The sequence below is a fragment of the Pleurodeles waltl genome, chromosome 11, assembly GCF_031143425.1.
Source record: "Pleurodeles waltl isolate 20211129_DDA chromosome 11, aPleWal1.hap1.20221129, whole genome shotgun sequence".
Taxonomy (NCBI): domain Eukaryota; kingdom Metazoa; phylum Chordata; class Amphibia; order Caudata; family Salamandridae; genus Pleurodeles; species Pleurodeles waltl.
In genome coordinates, this window is record NC_090450.1 from 27,939,708 (window position 1) to 27,960,438 (window position 20,731).

A 20,731-nucleotide genomic window follows, 5' to 3' on the forward strand; every position below is an offset into this window, starting at 1 on the left:
TGAATGTGAAAATGAGTTAAGGGGTAGAGGAATAGATTGATGAGTGAGTGATATACGTATGAGTGGTTTAGTGGTTGGGTGAATGCTTTGTGAGTGTATCTGTGAAAGAATGAGTAAATGAATGAAGAGGTGACTGTATACATGGGCAGTTGGTTGAATGAATAGGTGAATGTATGATCAATGGCTGAATAAGTAAAAAGCTGGATAAAACAGATAAAAAGCGACGAGTGAATGCATGGTCTGTCATAACAATACTGGTGGCAGGGGCTATTCACCACTGCTGCTCACTAACCCGTTTTCACCCATTTGTTCAACCATGAACTATTCGTCCATCCATAATCACCCTCAGTCACTCACAGAAACCCCCACATCAGAGACATGCCCTTCCATACAACCGCACACAAACACACATTTGCCCATCAATTATCAAGGACATTCACTAATAAAAAGTCAGACCAATTGGTTTTGCCAGTGCATGTTTTCTTTTGTGTGTGATTGTCATGCTGTTGCCAGGGGAGCTATACTAGTGCCACAGTATTCTAACTGTGATACCATTTTCTTATAGCTTCAATAAAATGTGTAATGGAAAAATAGTGCAGAAGGTATAGTGAGTACAGTGTGATTCACAACTGGTCTAGCAATAAATACACATCATGAGTTACCTTGAGTGACGCCATTGCAGGCGGCGGAGAAGTCAGGGCAGCAGTCGTAGTTAGTGAGGCAGTAACTATCACAGTAGCAGTCACCCCTCCGGCAGGTGCTGTCCACACCTTTGCAACAAAGTGAGGGGAACTGCGTGCACCGCCCTTTAAAAAAGAAAAGAAATATACATTACAATTAGGAACCCATGTTCTATATCTTCAGTATTCACAGCATCCCTAAAGATGGCGGCAGGTGACAGGAGTTACAATAGGCTTGACTGGTTTGTAGATGCATGCATGCCTGTACATAGGAGAAAGGAGCACGCCGTGCCGCTTGGAGACAGCCAGTGACCACATAGGCTGGCTGGCTGCCAGTGATGGGACCACCAAAATGCTTGCAACCCAAATTACTACTTCAGCAAAACGCCCGTTGAGTTGATGAATCAGAGACAGTGTTAAACCTCAATTTCCTGAGGCACTGTTTCCGTGAGATAAGGCATCTCCCAAAACAGTGAAATAATCCAAAATATAGTCGATTAAGTAAGGGACTACTCAATAACTGACTTCTAGATCAGCTGAATAAATGTAGAGGATTTATATTCGAAAGATTCTAAAGGGGTACCGAATCACTGCCATGTATATAGCACATAGAAATAGGTAATCACAGAGCTGTGCAAAATCAGAAATATTCTTACCAAGTGGACATCAAAATCTATAGAGATACAGACAGCAGCCATGGCAGCTTTCAGGAAAACTCTGTCTCACCCCCAAAATCGAGGCTTTATATACACTATTTTGACATATTAAATCACCAAAACTGCTCAATCATTGTGGAGTGATCAAAAGTGTTACATTCTCAGCAAATAAGAGGACACTTTTGTTAAAGGTCAGATTGTTTTAGACCTAAGTACTATCCCACTGTATGAATATTGATTCGGCCCACTCAATGAAAATGTCATCTGGGGATGGTAGAACAAAATAGATTAATGAATAACATCAAGCTATTATGAATGAATATTTGTACTGTGAGCTAGCAGAAGGTCAGTGGGGAAAACAACTTTATAATGACCGTTCTAAGCAGTTTTCATCAAAGACAGCCAAGATAATGTCATTAGAAATAAACAAACATTACTCTTCTTGACTGTGTGCTTCAGAATTCATGAACGGTGAAATGTGCAAAGAAAACATCTATCTTGGAAAACAGAGCTACCAGGCCCAAACAGGTCTAGCTAAAAAGAGTCAGGAAAATAAGCTTCTACATATCATAGGACATCTGTTTTAAAAGCAGTAGCACAATATCAGTCTGTACATCTATAATCAAATATAAAACCACATTCTGAATGTTGGTATTGATGAACAAAACTAGAAATGCACAAAAAGTTTAACAATATTCCCCCTCTAGTAATTGTATAATCTCTAAAAACCCAACAAATCTAATTTATCTAAAAGTTATAACACAGACTGCATCACTTTCTGCTTCTTTCAAGTTAATTTCTCCATCAGTTTTAGCTCTTTATATTCACAATCTCTGGCATCCCACATCTCAAACTCTTAACTCTTCTTCATTGAAGAGCATCTTTTCACCTTACATCCACAATTTAAAAGTAAGAATTCTGAAAATGTAATCAACCCAGGAACTTTCTGTTCCCACAAGGCATGCTCTAACGTTTGAACCTCACAAGATATGTTAGTTATATTTTGGAAATCTGCATTAATAACACTACTGTTATCGATTTTGAAGGTGTAGCATTTCTTAACCTTTAAAGACTTGCAAATACTACCTTCCTTCGTGAGAAGGATATCTAGTGCTAAGCAGTTTTTCATAATCATTGAGAGTATTGCAATTACTTCTGAATTAATCTGCATCTCTGGCAGTATTAGAAGCAAACTGGTCCTCAAGCAAAGACAGTCTTCCAATCTTCACATCATTCATAGCCACACCTATAAATGGAACGATAGCCCCTAAAACATCCAAAACTATCTGCCCAAAACCACTTTGCACTCTCTTGAAACCAACAGCTTAATTCTCCCCGTTCACATGATAAACTCCAGGGAACACCAAAGCTGAGTGGCAAGAACCCACCCAGTTACGAGGCGGGTTGAAATAAGCAGCCTCACTACACCCATAACAGATCCCTCTCGGAACAGATTCTTCACCAACCAGAAAATCACCATTAACAGCACAACATCTTTCACACTCACTCTTATCCACATATTCTAGGTATCAAACTCCTGTAGATTCACAACGCACCATACAAAACTCACCCTTTCTCTCATGTTCCATTCTCAATCTTGGATTCAAATTTGAGAACCTAAATTCCTCTTCAGCCTCCATCTATTGTCTTATATTCTTTTTATCTGCCCAATCTCTCCTCTCATTATAGTCTTTAACAAATTCAGGCTCCTCTTTACTCAAAATGCACACATACTCCCATTAAGTCTTTTGAGTAGTATGGTTAGATGTGACAGAACAGCCTTTGCCAAGCAGTTTTTACCACGCAATGCTTTTACCTCACATGCGTCTTCCATGCATACTCCTTTCCCACACATATGCCTTTACTGTGCATGCCTTTACCATGCAAGGTAGGTATAGTTAAGGTAACTGTGGGGGATGGGGCTTGGGGTGGGTAGTGCTATAGGGTGGTATGGATATTTTTAGGGTTTAGGTGCGGATAGGGGAATATAGGATGGTAAGGATATTTTTAAGGTTTAGGGATGGGTAGGGGTGGTAAAGATAATTAAATAAAAAGGTGGTTGGTGTGCTCTCTCGCAAAAAAGAAAGAAAAGTATAATTCATTTTAACAAAAAGTTGGGGGTTTGGGGATTCTTCTGCCAAAAGAGAAAAAAAAATAATTAATTTTATGTATATTACCTACTGGTGGTCACCAATAGATAGTTATAGTTAGGACCTAGTTTCTATTGAAAAACACATTTTTTGACTTGCCTATATCTTTGGCATGACATTTCCAAAATAGAGTGTGCCCAAGAGTCTTTTGTGCATAGAAAGTTTCAGGGTACTCTGTGCAGCAGGGGCTGAGAAAAAAGGGGTGGTGAGGAAAGTTCATTTCCCATCTTAGTTAACTCTAACAAAAAATTATTTAGACACACCTGCAGTCCGAACTGCTGGGAGGAATTACAAAGAATTTGGCAGAAAGATAGCTTTTGGTCCACAAATGAATTTTTGTTTATCTTGTGTAAATCTGTTCAGTAGTTTAGGAGAAGTTAATGGAAATCCAAATTTGAGTATCTAGGGCCATGATGAATTCAAGAATACTGCCAATCTTGTGCAGAGATTTGAATGACTGCCAACACTTCAACCAAGAACTGTTGGCAGCCATTTTGAGACTCGGCTTCAATCCGAGTCTCAAAAACAAATGGAAAAAATAGAAAAGGGGGCAAGGTACTGTTACCCTACACACCCTAGCCTTAGTTCAGGGATCCCCCAGGGACCTCTTCTGAGCTGAAAAGCAGTTTTTACCAAAACAATCGCTGCAAAAAGTGTGAATATTTATGATTTTCACCGTGATTTTAAAAAAAGCAAGCAAGGTCTCCAGGGCTAGCTTTAATTTTTTCCCATAGGTGGGCCAGGTGCCGGGGTCCTGGGGGCATATTATTTTAAGAAGGTGGCCACCACCTCCCTGCCGTACGCTTATAAATATCTACATGGGGGGTCCTGTGGACCCACCCCGGGCTCTAGGGACAGCCACCTGCCGGGGCTGTAAACATAAAGGCCCTCATTACAAGTTTAGTGGTCATGTGACTGTCAAACTTGTGCCGGTGGTCTAACCGCCGCAGAACCCGGCGGTGAAGACCGCCGCATAACAAGTTGTGCGGTTTGGTCGAAGCCAAACTGCCACAACGCCGCCAGTCCCGCAGGTCCAGTTGGACCCCTGCGGCCGGCGGTGAGCTCCTCCAGGCCAGCAGCAGGCCTAAAGCCTTATTAGGAGGCAGTGAAGCGCCAGGCTTTTCGCGGCGGTCACCCTGTTCCGAAAACCCTGGTGGTAACGCACCCAGTGACAGGAATCCTCATTCCTGTCGCCAGCACACACACCCCCACAAATCCACACACATGCATTCACCCCTCCCACCCGTCCATACACTTCCAAACACTCCCCCACCCAACCGCACACATCCATACAAACACCCTCACCCTCTCTCACACTGACATACACATAACCCCACTCACACATACGCACCCCCTTCGCAATCATTCATACCCCATCCATACACTTGCACACACCCGCCTCATCCGCACAATTCCATACAAACACCCCAACCTGACTGCACACATCCACACAGACACCCCCACTCACTCACCAACTTGCACAAGCACCCCCACTTGCATGCATCCCAATACACACACCTACTTGCACCCCAACACACCCCACTCCCCTACGCTTACATTCAGAGCCACACACTCTCCACGCACACATACACACACACACACGCACTCATGCACACCCATACCGATACACATACACATACACGCACACACCACACACATGCACACAACACCTCCACTCCTGCCCACACACTTGCAAACACCCCCCCACCCAACCGCACGCATACATACAAATAACCCCTCTTGCTCGTACAGAGACATACACGCACCCCCTCCCTCTCAGACATACGCACCACCCTCTGGATTCATACACACACTCCCCCCGCCGCATTCACACACACATTCCCCTTCTGCGCATTCATACACACACTCCCCCCTCCGCATTCACACACACACTCCCCCATCAGCATTCATACACCTCCCCCACCCCACTCCGCATCTATACACACCCCCTCCACGCACACCCATTCCATTACACAAACATACACGCACACACCACCCCCGCCTTTTCGGTCGGTCCACCTACCTGTCTGGGCGAGGTGCTCGTCAGGGAGAGGATGGGTATCGGCTGTTCCACCTCCAGCCCCACACTGCTGTGCAGGGTCCGCATGCCGTATTACGTATCATAATATGGCGAGCAGAGTCCTTGTTGCGTGGCGGCGCTGGTGGTAGAACAGACTCTCTCCCCTCGTCGGCCAGGCAGACGGTGTCAGATTTCCACCTGTGAATGAGAAGAAATCCGTGTGTGACACCAAATACGTTGGTCAAGGTACCGCCAGCTGTGGCGGTATTGTGGCGGCATTATGCACGGCAGTCTTGGCAAAAGACCGCCTTTGTCATAATGAGGACCAAAGTGTGCAGAGTGCTGCATTGCTCTCTCACCCCTCAGGAACCACCACCTCCCTGGGGCAAGGAATAGATAAATCAATGGGGGGCCACAGACCACCACCCCAGGCCCCAGGGACCACCACCTCCCAGGGGCAACAATTATTTAGAGAGTGGGAGGGCTGCACGGAACCACAAACCCCCCAGACCCATGGACCAGCACCTCCCCAGGGCCAAATGTAATGAATAACATGGGGAGGGCTCAGCCAATCCTCAGTCCCGGGTTCCAGTCTAGCTGTGACAGTTGTCTTTTCTCAGCTTTAAATTCTTTTATTTTAAAATTGAAGGTACATACAAAAGGGGATCTCACTCTTTTTACTTGTCAAATACATTTTTTTCAACAAAAAAATTCTAATTTGTCCAAACATTTCTCATTGTAAGTGGTGTGGGGTTGGGTGATTATAGGGTCATCCACCCTCACCACACATGGCCTAAGACCATGCTTGGGGCGGGGTTGGGTGGTTATTTGGGTTTAGCTTCCAGACCTGGCCACAGGCCAGGTCCTGCGGCCAACCCTTGCCATGCAGAGCCAAAGGGCGTGAACAGTGATGGTTGGATTAAGTTACTTATGTTAAGAAACTATAACTTGTGGCTAACGTAACTTAACCGTACGAGTTACAGTTTTTTCTGAGCCCCGCTTGACAGATCACCCCGGGGTACTTTCTATGCACAAGAAACATGAAGACACTTTTTTTTTTAAACTTCATGAAGATTTGTCAATGATATAGCAAATTTAAAAACACTTTTCCAATGGAAACTAGGTACTAACTATAATCACTATTCATGGATAAAAACAATGGTTAAAGTATTGGTATAGTTAGGTGAGAATTTCAGTGACAATGTAATGTTTTAAACTAAAACAACACTGAGATTCACCAGTTAAAGTTAACTCTAGTAACTATAACTCATGCCATAAGTAAACTATAACTGGAGCCCCCAATTGGTCATGCTGTTTCTACACCCCCACATTTATCCAAACTAGAACTCAGTAACACAACGTGGTGTAATCTTGGGTATTAGGTAACCTAAAATGCCAGAAATTATGCAAGAATAAGCTGCCATAAATGAACATTTTAGCCTGGCCTAGTTGTAGACCCAAGGCTCCTGGTATCTGTTCTGGCTCTGCACCTACATATTATATAGATATTGTTTATCTACTTTCCTTTTCATTGTTCACCAGCGAAGCTTACTGGAAGGCATGTTTGATATTACAACAGCTATGCTTAATGATCCTCCCCCTCCATTGATTGGATTCACCACTGTTCTGCAAAAATTGTTGAGTTCTTTATATTATTTTCTAGAAGAGAGACCATAGCATGGTGTAAAGGCTGATTTCCAACAATGTTGCAATGGTATGATGATATATCCTAGAATACCATGAAAGATGCAATTCGCTATCTCCTCTCATCCAAAGAATATTTGCTTCTCATGAGAACTTTGATAAACTATTCCTTCCTCAGAATATTTGCTGGCTGAGGCCAGAAAAGTGGTTCTCATCATTAACCACGCTTCTCTCTAAATGAAGAATCATTTACATTATATCAAAGCGCTATGGAAATATAACTTGAAACTATGCCTGTCCACTGATGCCCATATTTAACATTTTCAGCCCTGCTAATTTTATATCGGTCAAATTAATGTTTCCAATTTCTAACTACAGAGAATATCTCTAGATTACCTTCACTGTCCATGGAGCAACACATCACAGTAAGCCTTAGTTGGTGAATAAACTTATTAGGCTGCCTCTCTGGAATGTATTTTCCGAAGCTGCATCATATTGTCATGTGGCTGCATATATACAGAGACTTCCTAAGCAAATTATTATTTATTATACTTTTTATGCAGGTGTTCTATGTGCAGGATTAAAACATAAACACTCTTTAAAAATGAAGAAAAATAATAAATAATAAAATATTAATAATAATAATATTAATAAATAATAATAAAATAAAAATAAAAATCACAGATAAAGAATTGTTTCACTATAGTATAGATTCATTATTCAACATGCAGCATTCTTCATCGGATAACCTTAAACAGGACACTCATTATTACAGCACACTAAATCCTCTGAATACCTTTGCATTGGGATGCTCTCCAATACATCAATAACTACCTATCATCTACTAATGGTTCAATAAAGGATGTATTCAAGTACCTCATCAGCGAAAACAATGAAAAAGAACCTCCATCACCTATGAAAACTAAGAAACCGAATCCCACACCTAGCAGAGATCATTCTAGAACAATTACAAGCTTTGAAACCCTTTATGGAGTAAACAAAAGATTTGACTGAATTGATGACAAATGGTCAGCATTGTAAATAGACTTCAACCAGTCGAACAAGTGGTAAAGAGTAGAAGATTTTTCAAACAGTGTCACCAAATTGGAAGGAAAAAAACATGAAAACTATGCAGAAGAATTAGAAAACTGAAACCTATTGAACATTTTCAGAATGTGTGGGGTTTTAGAAGATCTGGACAGAAGCAACAAGATCTTTTTCCTTAAACCTTTACTTTTTCTTTTTTTCTTTTCAAACGTTTTAAATAATCCTGATCTCTTAACTATCAACATTCTCAGATTACATGATAGATTCTATGGCATTCAAAAGTAATAGGCAGATGTCTTGGACTGGACACAGAGTCTACATTTCTCAGGATGTTATAAAAGTCAAGGCAGTGAAAAGGAATACATTGATGACTTAAAATCTGCATTGGAAGAACTCATTACTACTATGGATTAATTCACTTTTGTTTAATAAAAAGTGACTCATAAAGTTACAAATGTTGCAATGATCCTCTCTAGTTGAAATACTATAGCCATATAAAAAAGATTAGATGACTATAATGCTAAATGGTTCTTACTATTTGATCCTACTCTCATCCTATTTTATTAATCATTGTTTAACACTGTATTGTAAATTTACAGCAGTCACATGTATCCCCTCTCCTTTTAGTTCTCAGTATATGTTTGTTTATTGTCTTGTGCTGTCATTGATATTTTTGTACCTGCTCAAGTTTGAAATGGACAGAAGCTGATGTCCCAATGTCTAAAGCTCTCCACTTCCCTCATTTCCAAAGTTTTGGAAGTATGTTCTTCGGTATTTTATTTCTGATGATATACTGGTTTTTATTTAGATTTTTATTACAATTTCACCAGTAATCATTTTACTAACAATCTTCTGCAGTCAGTAGTAGGATGGATTGATGGTGATTTAATACCCTGACTTTGTATGACCAGATATTGATGTGTTTCCCACTCAAATTGTTTTGAACAGAAGGAGATTTAATACTCTTGCTTCATTAAAGAATTCAAGTTTTTTTCCTGCGGATTTCTTTTCTATTACACTGATCCATGCATCATATCTATTCAAAATATTCTGAATGTTTGTAAGGCATCATCCAGGAATGCTTTTATTAGTTGTGTTTCCAAGAAGAAAAAACTTTTGGAAGTTAAATAAAAACAAATCATTGAGTATATTGAATAATTGGAAAATAAATACTACACTTCCAAATATTTTGGATCACTTAATAAAGTCGAAATTAGAATGCAATAGCTAACACAATGTAAAAACATAAATCTTGCTAGTATCATGTAGCGCTATTCCATTTGTAATATAGTGCTAGTAATTACATATATAACTCAGAATGTATCAATAATTTGAATCAAATTAAAATATTGTTTTATTGCTGTGAAAAGCTTCCTAGGGTATAGAATATATTTGCTAGTTTTCAATGCTTTTGTTGGCTTGGGAGCCATAGGGCTTAGGGTTGCACTTTTGTACATTTCCTAAAAGCACACACTTGCTTTCAAACCTGGCAAGAGAAAGCAGATTTCAAGAGAATAATGCGCCTATCACTATATGTATGAATTATATCTTCTCCTCAAAGGCATCCAGCAATTCCTCAGGGAGAAGATCCTGTTTTGCTGAGAGTAATACGTTTCTGTCACGCAATTTAGCTACATTGAGTTTTATTGAGGAAAATACATATATATATATGTACTGGCCTCATTTTTGTATCAATTTTAGCTCTATGCTCCAACTGAAAACACAGAACAAAGTGATGGGGGAATGCCTGCATTAAGTCTATCTATCGGCAATTGGTTAGGATAGCATTCCAATCCATTGTGCTTTTGCCCACTGTGCCATCTCAGTTTGGACCCAGCCATATGCAAATCATTCTTGACCCAGCTCCTATTGGAACACTTCAGTCTGAACTGCCAGGCAGGTCCTGCCTGAACCGGACCACAAGAAACCCAAGATCGGTTTCACACTCATTGGGACTCTTCAGTCTGTTGTAGTTGCGCTCCAGAGGCACAGTGAGCATGGGACCCATGCCTGGGCATACCCTTACTATGTAGGGCAGTACATCAAACACAAAAAAGGTGATGCGAGGAGTGCTTGCAATAAATCTAAACACTGGCAATTGCTCCAATAGCATTCCAACCCATCATTCTTTTGCACACAATCCACCTCAGTTTGGACCCAGACATATGCAAAAATAATGTGCCTATTCTTTCTGAGGACATTTTGAAACCCTATTAAATATACACATTTAAAATAATAGCTTTTGGTAAGTTTATTTCATATTGTTATTCTCCAGTGACATGTATAGGTACTCCCAACAATAGAAAACCTCTACAGCAATCATACATACAGACATACAGGTCTCCTTACTCCACTGACGTCATGGTGAACTGACACCTTAGCCTGTCACTCTTCCCAACTTTGAGCCCATTGGCTATTTGTCTCTGTACTCTGTTCAAATGTGCCCCATCATTGGGCATTTCTTGGAACTTTGCAAAAAGTACACTGGCCACAGTCCACAACACTTACTAAAATTCTCATCAAAACTAAAGGCCCATACCCCCAAGATCTTGACCCCCCAAATTTAAAAGCGGGTTGAACTTAGATTTAATCACGGTGAATCGTACTTGGTCTCTGCCATGATTAAACCCTTCTGCCTTCCTGACAGAGCAAGGGACGTCGGACATTTAACCCCTATTTCATACATCAAATTTAGATGGGCAGAATTAGAGGTTAGTTTTCACTGCCAGGACTACCCTGAGGGTAAGGGGCAGTCAAAACTTCTAAATGCATTTTTATTTTTATTTTTTATAAAACAAAAATACAGTTTTGAGATTTTCTTTCCAAAGATAAAAAACAAAACAGTTTGGTGCAGTGCTCCGTCATGTTGATGGAGCCCTGCACCAAAATTTAAAGAGCCTTGACAGGACCTACAGTAAAGGAGATTCTTGCTAGTGGTTTAGAAATTACCTCTAGCTTGCTGATTATTTCTAAATTTGGCGGGCGGAGTAGCCTTGGCCTTAAGTCCTCCACCAGGTGAACGGAGATTACTCCATCCGTCAAAGTATAAAGGGGGTCTAAATCACAGCTACTTAAATCCACAAAACTGTTAACTTAGTCTGTGAAGTGCCTGCTTAGTTTCTACAAAATTAGCTACTATTTCAAAGCCTTAATGCTTCTGAATAGACCTCGGACTCTCCAACCTTTCCTCCATAGTCAACATGTGCTGTACTGCACAATGTTAATTTGATTTCTGATCCTCAGTGTGTATAAGCTTTAAATCTATTCGGGGTAGGTTCTGTGTCCCGGAGTTTGTAGGATGCTAGGAACTTCTGGTTTTCACTGTAACTCCTATTTTATGTGTAGAATATTATTCTTGCCTGTAACTAAAGTTCTTATCATTTTAAAGTAAAGAGCTGACTGGACATTGACAGCTGACTGTGACAGGCAAGTACTGACCAGAAGTACTTCTTCATTCAGTTGAAGTGCAAAGGTATTGTTGCCCCGTGACACCAGTGGTGAACAACATTAGCTGTTGCAACTGATGCCAGGTAACCTCCATTATGATGGGCAAATCATCAGTTTCTATATGGCGAGCCTAAAAGTAATCCAATAGACTATTGTGAGTTTTGGATCTACATTTTTGAAAATACATTTTCTAAATAGTCATATAAATAAATACGTGTCTCTTATCCAATTATGACTATTAGAATATATTTTAAAAAGTTTTCTAGAGTTTACATGTTTCTTTTTAGAGGTCTACTGGGGAATTATTTGTTCAACAACTGTAAAGTATATGAAGTCCTTTGACTTCATTTGGAAGTTTATTGAGCCAATATCATGTGCACTCCAGCAAAATCAAAACCTTGTGCCCATCTGTCAATTGGAACCTAAAATAAAGTGATAGGTGGGTGAAATGTTATTACTTTTAGAAGCTCATCAGGAAAACCTACAACTAGTCACAGACATATTTGGTGAATTTATGGACTTAAAAGGAAGTGGGTAAACTACGAAAATAACAGCAGGCAACAGCAGGACTGAGGTCCTTTTGTTCAATTCCAAAAGAGGAATGATTTGTCCAGCTAGCTTCATGACACCTCTAATAAAGTTCCAAAGACATTGGGCATTAAAATGTCAGTTGACTACTAAAACTTCTGTGTATTAAACTATATTGCACTATTTTAAATGACCAAAGAGCTTTTAATAAGATGACACATCTTTAATAACTAGTATAGCATTAATTAAAATGAACATGCTCCAACATTGTCTATTCTATTTTACGCTCTATCATGCATTCTATATAATAAATGCTTCAAATATTAGAAAGTCAAACCTCCTGCGTTATATGGAAGAATAAATCACCAAGAATAGGTATCAAGAAGCTATGTTTGACAGTTGAAAAAGGTGGACTAGCTCTACCAGAATTCTCAAAATTCCTTCTATACATGTCAAACTACCTTTATATAATATCTGGAAGAATTTACAGGTCAAGGACCTAAACTGATAGAGACAAATTGCTATAGGAACATATAGACAACTGGTTTATTAATGGAAAATGAATTCAATGGAATCAAATAGAGGATAAAATTATATCAACGCTGGATGGTTCTAATTTTCATACATGAAAATTGTTGTATTGTTAAGGAGTCTACTAATGCAAGAAAAAAATGACTTATGCAGTCTCGTGGAAAGCTATTATTAAATTAAATTATACAGCAGTTTGCCAATGGGTAACATGTCTCTATACTAAGATTTTAACAAAAAGCTATCATTGACTTGATATGGGAAAAGTGGAAGGTGAAATACATTGTTGACTTACACAAGGAATTATGGGTTGAAGTTTCTCTGTATAACCAAGTAACATCAAGAGGCCCAAATTTCAAGAGGATGCAAATATATGCTCAATGGCTACTTTATTATGCACCAACAATCCTCCATAAATAGAACTCACATAATTCGAAACTATATTTTAGAGGCAATGGTACAGACATATGAGATCACAAGTTTTTTAACTGTCAATCACTTCAACAACTTTTTTGCACTCCATATTTGTCACTGTTAGCAAAATGTTACAGTTGTCTAAAATCCCTGATGAATTCCGGATATTCTTCAGTTGTTCCAGGCAAAGAGGTACGATGGTGAAAAATAAAAAAAGTCTCTATATTGTTATATCAATTGCTTCTGTATTATAACTGAACACTGGAAATTATAAGAAATCACCACACTATGATATATGGTTACATAAATTAGAGAAGACAACATTTAATGAAGAGGGATTCATGGCAGAAATATGAGAAAATCTAGGCGAGCTTTATATCCTACTTGAACCTATGAATTATGAATTATAGTAAAAGAAAATGTGACTGTTTTCTAATTTTTTTGTTTCCCAGTTTCTGAAATGCTGATGCATGCTTATTCTTTTAAAGAAAGCTGTAGCAAAATAAAAACAAAAAACAAGATAAAGTGTGAGAGTTTGCCCACCCTATCAATACTATTGTATATATTTATAAGCTTTTCTTTTTTTCCTTTTATATTTGAAGTTTCGTTTTTTTCCCTTGTGTAGGTCTTACTTACACATGGAAAGAGTACCTATGTTTAGTCTGTTAAAGGGGATACTGGAGGGTGTAGTGGAACAAGCAATGATTGCTGAATGTTAGATGAAGAATGTTGTGTATAATCCATGTCATCATTGTGTTAGACCTCATATCCTTGACATGGTTTTCACAAATCAATTTACCTTCACTCGTTTTGAAAAATGTTTTTTTTTTTATTGGCTCTAGGACACTTTACCACTTACACGTTAGACTTATACTGGGTGCCACCTTGTGTCTAAACAAAGCTAAAGCTCTCTGATGAGCTATAAAGATAGCGAAACATGTGTCAGGGGTTGCTTTACTCATTTCAGGTTGGCTTATATGGTATTGTACCAATCCAAAGTTGTAATACTATGCCTGGAGTGGAGAAAGGCTTTTGTCATTTTTACAGCTCGGCGAGGATGGTACTGTGCAATCCTATGTTTAAAGATTTTGCTGTACAAATAGCAGGGGACTTTGTCTGTTTCTAGCTCAACATGGATGGCACTGCCCTAATCTGATTCTTAAAAACTTTTACGAGAAAAGCAGACATTTGAGGTGAGCACATCTAGAGTGTCACTGGTGTTGCAGTGTGCTTCTTACTGGAGCTGCTGTCAACCTAAAGTTGGGAATTACCCAGAGTTCTTTCTTCTTTTTTATATTGAATACATGATAACATTTGTTTGGCAGAAGGTAGGAAAGTCATGTTTTGTGTCTGAGAAATTGTAGTTTAAAATCCTCTTTAATGCTAAAGTAAACTTTTAGAAAGTTGTCAGTTTTAAAAGGTAGGCATTTTCCTGTCTAAACTATTTGAGGCCTGCAGCTGTTTCCTGGGACACATGACTTGGGGTAGTTGGCAGTTGGACTTTTTATACTCCTCCCACATTTTTTTCCCACTACTGTGAGGCCTAGGTCTAGCATAGAATGACATGAAGTTAATTTATTACGTTTAATAAGTGATAACTTTTGGTTGGGAGCAAGTAGGAATGCCATATTTGGTATCTAAGAAATAATAATGTACATGCATCTTTAACGGTAAGTCAGATTTTAAGTTACAATTCTGAAGATGCTACCTTTAAGAAGTTGGCATTTTCTGGTCATAATCCTTTGTTGCCTGTTCCTGGGTTACATGACTAGGTGTAATTGGAGTTGCCCAGTTGCCTTTTGTGTTTTCCTCCCAGGCAGACACACAATAGAGGATGTGGGCATTGGCAGGATGGGCCTTCCTAACTTGATGAGGGTGTCGGAGCTTTCACCTGTCACACTGGCAGTTCAGAGACAAGGCATCAATTCACTCACAAATGACTTCATATTGGCTTATTGTGCCTGCATACAGACTAGGACCAGGGCAGGGAGGCTGGGAATTCCAGACACTTTTGTAGAAGGAAGACTCCATAAGTTTCTTCCACTTCAAAGTAGACACCAGGTGTAAAAAGAGGGGTCCTCAGGATCACTGTTCAATACACTCCTGGACCTATGGATCCTACAGAAGTACTACCCTGCTGCTGAAGGCCTGCTCTGCTGTCTGAGAAAGAAGTCTGGATCTGTGCCCTTCATTTCAGGCTGAAGTGACTCCAAGGGTAGCTGACTAATCTCCTGTTCTCAGTTACAGAGACATAAGCTCCAGAGGCCTCCATGTAACTTCCCAGCTGCCCTGCTGTATCGGACCTGGCTGGACTGGCACCTGGAAGTGCCCGAGCTCTGCTGGCCTCTGCTGGAGTGAGTTGTTTCTGATTCCCAAGAGATGCCCCTCAGATCCTGGACCCTTGAGCTCTTCCTAGAAGAAAAGGAGAAATCCTGAAATTTTGGGATCTTCACAACCGTGAATGGCCCATTTGTGCCAAGTACTTGCTGCCTCTACCGACAAACAATGCCAAACCTGGAATCTTTGTGCTACAGTGACTACTAGCGTCTACCTTCAAAGCAAAATCTGTAATTCACACTACAGCATCAACAGCCTGCAGTGACTGCCAATGCAAAGCACCAGCAACGACCATCCCCTATGCCCAACAGGATCCTCAAGCAACGGTGACGACTGTCTGCAACTCCCAGCCTGCTCTTCACACTACAGTGACGACCATCCGCAATGCTCTCCATGCTCCTCGTGGCCTCCTTCATGGCAAACGGAACTCTTCACAGTGGACTTTAGAAGATAACTTTTTCAAGGGGACTAGCCTGATCCCTGAATCCCGCCCGTGCTCCATCGTGGTTGGCCTGAACTTGTGACTTTCACCTGGTCTCACACAACCAGATAACCGCGAGTAGCGATTTGGGCTTTTAGGTGCTACACATACTTTTGAAATTACATATCTCTGCTTCTAGTGATTAAACTTGTGGCATTTTGGTGTCAAATGAGTTATTACATTTTACTCTGTTTTTCTATTTTCATAATCCTTGGTTTTGTGCTCCTTCGTGTAAAAAAGAAAGTGTGGTTGGGGAAACGTAATATAAAAGCGGACTTGTACTGTGAAAAGGAACAAACCATCATGAAGAGGCTTAACAACAAACTGCATTTTGTAGCATGCTTAATAACACTACAACAGTGCTACTGAAGTACTAGAATAATGCTACAAGTGTAAATCTCGACCTCCACCTATCTTTCACACGTACGTTTACTACTTAGGGCCTGATTACAGGTGCAGGGCTAAATTCCGAGTAGGGCTAAATTCCTATCCCTATGCAAACACTGTTTGCACAGGGATCGGAATCCCGAGATTAGGGCCATATGTACGAACACATTTTCCCATAGACACAGAATGGGCAAAACACCTTGCTACATTTGGCCCCTAGTTATAACTATCACAACCTCATAGTTATCACCTGATAAATTCCAGCAGGTCAAACCTGCCGATATTTATCGGAAGAAAATGCCTGGCATTGAGCGGTACATGCAGATTTTGGGGCGGGAAGTTCCAAAATCTGTATGATAGTCCCTATAAACATGCAATCAGGAGACAGTTATTGCACCCCATAAGTTCTGACTGCGGATTCTGATTTTATCACTTGTGATGAATATTATATGTATGTAGTGCTTACGACCCCTGACGAGACACTGAAGCTCTTTTAGCAAGAAGCATGCTACCCTGGAACCCAAGATTAGTAGTTAGTACAGTATTTTGTTTTATTTTTTTGGTTTTTCTTGTGCATTGGTTGTGTTAGGTTTGTGCTCTGGGTTTCATGCAGAAGAATTTAGAGTAGGGATGGAATGATAGAAATGGATTTAAAAAGGGGGGAGCTAGGAGTCAGGATGGAATGATAGAAATGGATTTAAAAAGGGGGGAGCTAGGAGTCAGGATAGAATGATAGGAATGGATTTAAAAAGGGGGAGCTTGGAGTCAGGATAGAATGATAGGAATGGATTTGTAAAGGGGAAGTCGTACGTTTTTTTCTAAGAAGCAGTCGTGTGTGCTTGTTAGTTGGAGTGGATGGATAAAGGAGGGGTAACAGTTTGAGAAGGATGTTTGGGATTTGGTAGTAGTCAGAAACATGCGGGATGAGAGAGAAGGGGCAGGAGTGGAGAGAATGGAAGTTTTTTTTTTTTTTGTTATTAGCAAGGTGTAAATAATTTACAAATACAGATAAATATATACATGATGGTTGGTAAATATAAGAGTGATTAAATCCTTCTATATAAACCCATGGTACATTGAAGCAGCAATTTTTACATGATCTGCAATGCACATTTACTTTGTGGCACATTTTTATAGTTTCAAACAAGTGTAATTAACGTATATATACTTGCATTTACACATGCCACTTACTGTAGTTATTAGTAGGAGGCATAATCCTCTAAATATGCACCTATGTGAACATAGAAGTCATACTTTTGACATAGACAGATATATACAATATATGTATCTAGGTGTGCAAAATATAGGGGCATATTGAAGAGCCCCTAGCGCCATGCCAACGTCACATTAGTATAATTTTTTTTTACACTACTGTGGCATTAGAAGACCAAAAACGCTGCACCATATTTACAAAATGGAGCAATGCATGCATTGCACCACCTTGTAACCCTTTGCGCTACATTATGTCTGTGCCAGGCATAATGTATGCAAAAGGGCGTTCCCCCATTAGGGGGGGGCAAAAAATGGTGCAAGGAAATCTTAGAGATTTCCTTGTGCCATTTGTTTGACACTTTTAATGCCTGCTAAGAGCAAGCATTAAAAGGAGGCTTCCATTGCTCACAATGGGCCTTCGGGTGCTTAGCAGGATTAGCTCAGAATTTTTGGCGCTAATCCTTCAAAGCGCCGGACTAGCTTAAAAAATTCAGAAGCTAGGGCCAGATGTAGCAAGGTCAAATTTTGCGAGTTTCAAATTGGGAGTCAGACCGACTCGCAATTTGCAACTCGCAAAATTGTATGCAGAAAGGTGTCTCAGACACCTTCTGCGACTCGCTATGGGGTCGCAAAGACCCACCTCATGAATATTAATGAGGTGGGTCGCAATTTGCGACCCCATAGCGAGTGCCTGCACTCACAGGGATGGTGGCCTGCTGGAGACAGCAGACCTCCATGTCTGTGACTGCTTTTTTAATAAAGCAGTTTTTTTTTTTTAAATGCAGCCCGTTTTCCTAAAAGGAAAACCAGTTGCAATACAAAAAAATATTGAAACCATTTGGTTTCATTTTTTCAGAGTAGGCAGTGGTCCATTGGACCACTGCCTGCTCTGAAAAAATATTTTCAGCGACATTCACAAAGGGGAAGGGATCCCATGGGACCCCTTCCCGTTTGCGAATGAGTTACCACCCACTTCAAGTGGGTGTTAACTGTGAATTGCTTTGCGACCGCTTTCGCGGTCACAAAGAAATTCTGCATCGCGGTGCGAGTCGCAAATAGGAAGGGAACACCCCTTCCTATTTGCGAGTCGGATTCACATTTTGCGAGTCGGTACAGACTCGCAAAATGTGAATCAGCATCGCTATGGCCGTTGTGCATGTCGCAAACTGCGGTTTTCCCAGTTTGCGACATGCAAACCGGTTCCTACATCTGGCCCCTAGTCCCTTAACTACCGCCATGTGGCGGCTGTATTTTAAATACTGCGCACACATGGTGGTGGTAAGGGGGTGGTGCTAGGGGGCACAAGAAAAGTGCGCAAGAAAAGAATTAGTGCGACGTAACACCACTCCTTAGCGCCATCCGTGCACCATATTTTAAAAAAGACGCATGATGGCACTAAGGACTGGCTAGCATCTGAACAAAGGACGCTAGCCAGTGCGGAATGGCGTTAGGGAAAAAGGCGCTAGTGGGCCAAAAATTACGCTAGACTGATTAGTCAGCCTAGCGTCATTGATGAACGCACAAGCAGGCAAAAAAGACTCCTGTCTAATTATAGACAGGAGTCATTACCACAACCCCAAAGCTCACCACAGGGGACCAATGCCCCCAGGACAACCCCAACAGACCCTTTGCCAGCCAAGGGGCCCCATGCAAGTGGCCCCTAGTGGTACACAACAGATATACACGCACACTTACCTGGGATGGGCTCCCTCCTCCAGTAGTGTCCCTGCAGTGTGGGTGGTGGTGATTTTGGGGGTTGGGGTGGGCATCTATGTGCCCATTCCATGGTGTTTCCCCATGGAAATGGGCCTACAAGCACTTTAACGCCTGGTCTAACCAGGCGTTAAAGTTTGACGGTAATCAGCCTCAACGGCACTCTTCAGCTCTGTCTCCTAGGTGCACGTTGTTTTAGAGTCAGGAGGTAAATATGGAGCTGGGGGGGTTGTGTCATTTTTAGGAATGGAACGCCTCCCTTGCATATCATTGTCGCTATTTGGCGCAAGGTAAGTTGGTACTTCCTAAAAATGGCGCTAACTCAGATATTTTGACCTTAGACGGGTTTAGCATCAAAATATAAATATAGTTAAGTTAGCGCTGCTTTAGGGTAAAAATTATTACGCTAAGGCAGCACTAACTTTCCATAAATAATGGCCTTAGTATATTACTTGCCACCATGTATTGTATGCATGAAAAGGTGCCCTCAACTGTTGGTTATGAGGATAAGTCACAGGGGGGGTCTGTGTTTTAACCCATTTTTAATACACCTAAAATATACTTTGTGAGAGTACCATATTTTCCAGACTTGACAAGTCCATCAGTAATTTTTAAAGCAGGTACATGGTCGTTTCAGGTTAGGAGAGAACTCAAAATATTCAGTATAATGCTTTGGATTTTACATTGGTGAGTGTTGAGTACTCCAATTTTAGTAATTAAAAACGGCTTTGTTACCGAACTGCATTATTTTATGTAAAAATATCGGATGCTTGGCGGCACTTCGTCCAGCAGTAAGTGCCAGAAAGTGCAAGTTTGTTATTCCGAGCTGTGAGAAAAGCGGTCCTTTCTTTTCTGTGGGAAATTCGACTGCGGGGGTTTTCGGCTGAGGAAACGTGATCTCAGCTGCCCTTAGGGTGGTGTAACCGTAGGAGGCGCCACCTTGCCTGAGAGGGGCGGCTGTCATGGCTTCCTTTCTCTCAGAGGAAAGAGCGCTATTCCCTCCCAGGAAGCCGAGAGCTGGGGGAGAAGCGCCGGTGTTCAAAGAGCGCACGGATGTCCCTGGGGCCCGTGCACATGAGTTTATCCCTTTTGAACGGGTCTTGTTATCAGCTATAACTTTTACTTAGCGCCTCGAGGCCCTACCACATCGGGCTTTATTTTTCACACCTCTAATTTCTCAGGGTGTTATCCTGCCCGGTATGGACTTCCACGTATGACTGTCCAGCTTAATTGAAAACGGCCTGGAAAAAATCGTATTGTTATCTGCTTTCTGTAAATTAATTGCACTTAGGCTTGTAAATATGTTTTTTTTTTCTTAATTTGTAACAATCGCGTTTTACTGCTGCAGCTCTTTCAACTTGGGCGGGGAGGGGAGGGCGCGTGCACGTTAGGGGTCCGCTTTATTGGATCTCGAAATATAAAACGGAATTAATAACCACAGTCTCGCGGATGGATTCGTGCTCAAAGCTTGGGCACTATTTTCTGAG

At 40.9% G+C, this 20,731-nt stretch overlaps 1 protein-coding gene across 2 annotated transcripts in view; it reads right to left on the reverse strand.

Annotated features, from left to right (window-relative positions):
• LOC138265287 (mucin-2-like) overlaps positions 1-20,731 on the reverse strand; it is a 131,826-nt gene that overhangs the window by 75,815 nt on the left and 35,280 nt on the right. For both annotated transcript variants that reach the window (XM_069212886.1, XM_069212887.1), the window contains exon 2: positions 663-806. In XM_069212886.1, the coding sequence (XP_069068987.1) occupies positions 663-806 (144 nt within the window). The remainder of the gene's footprint in view (positions 1-662; positions 807-20,731) is intronic.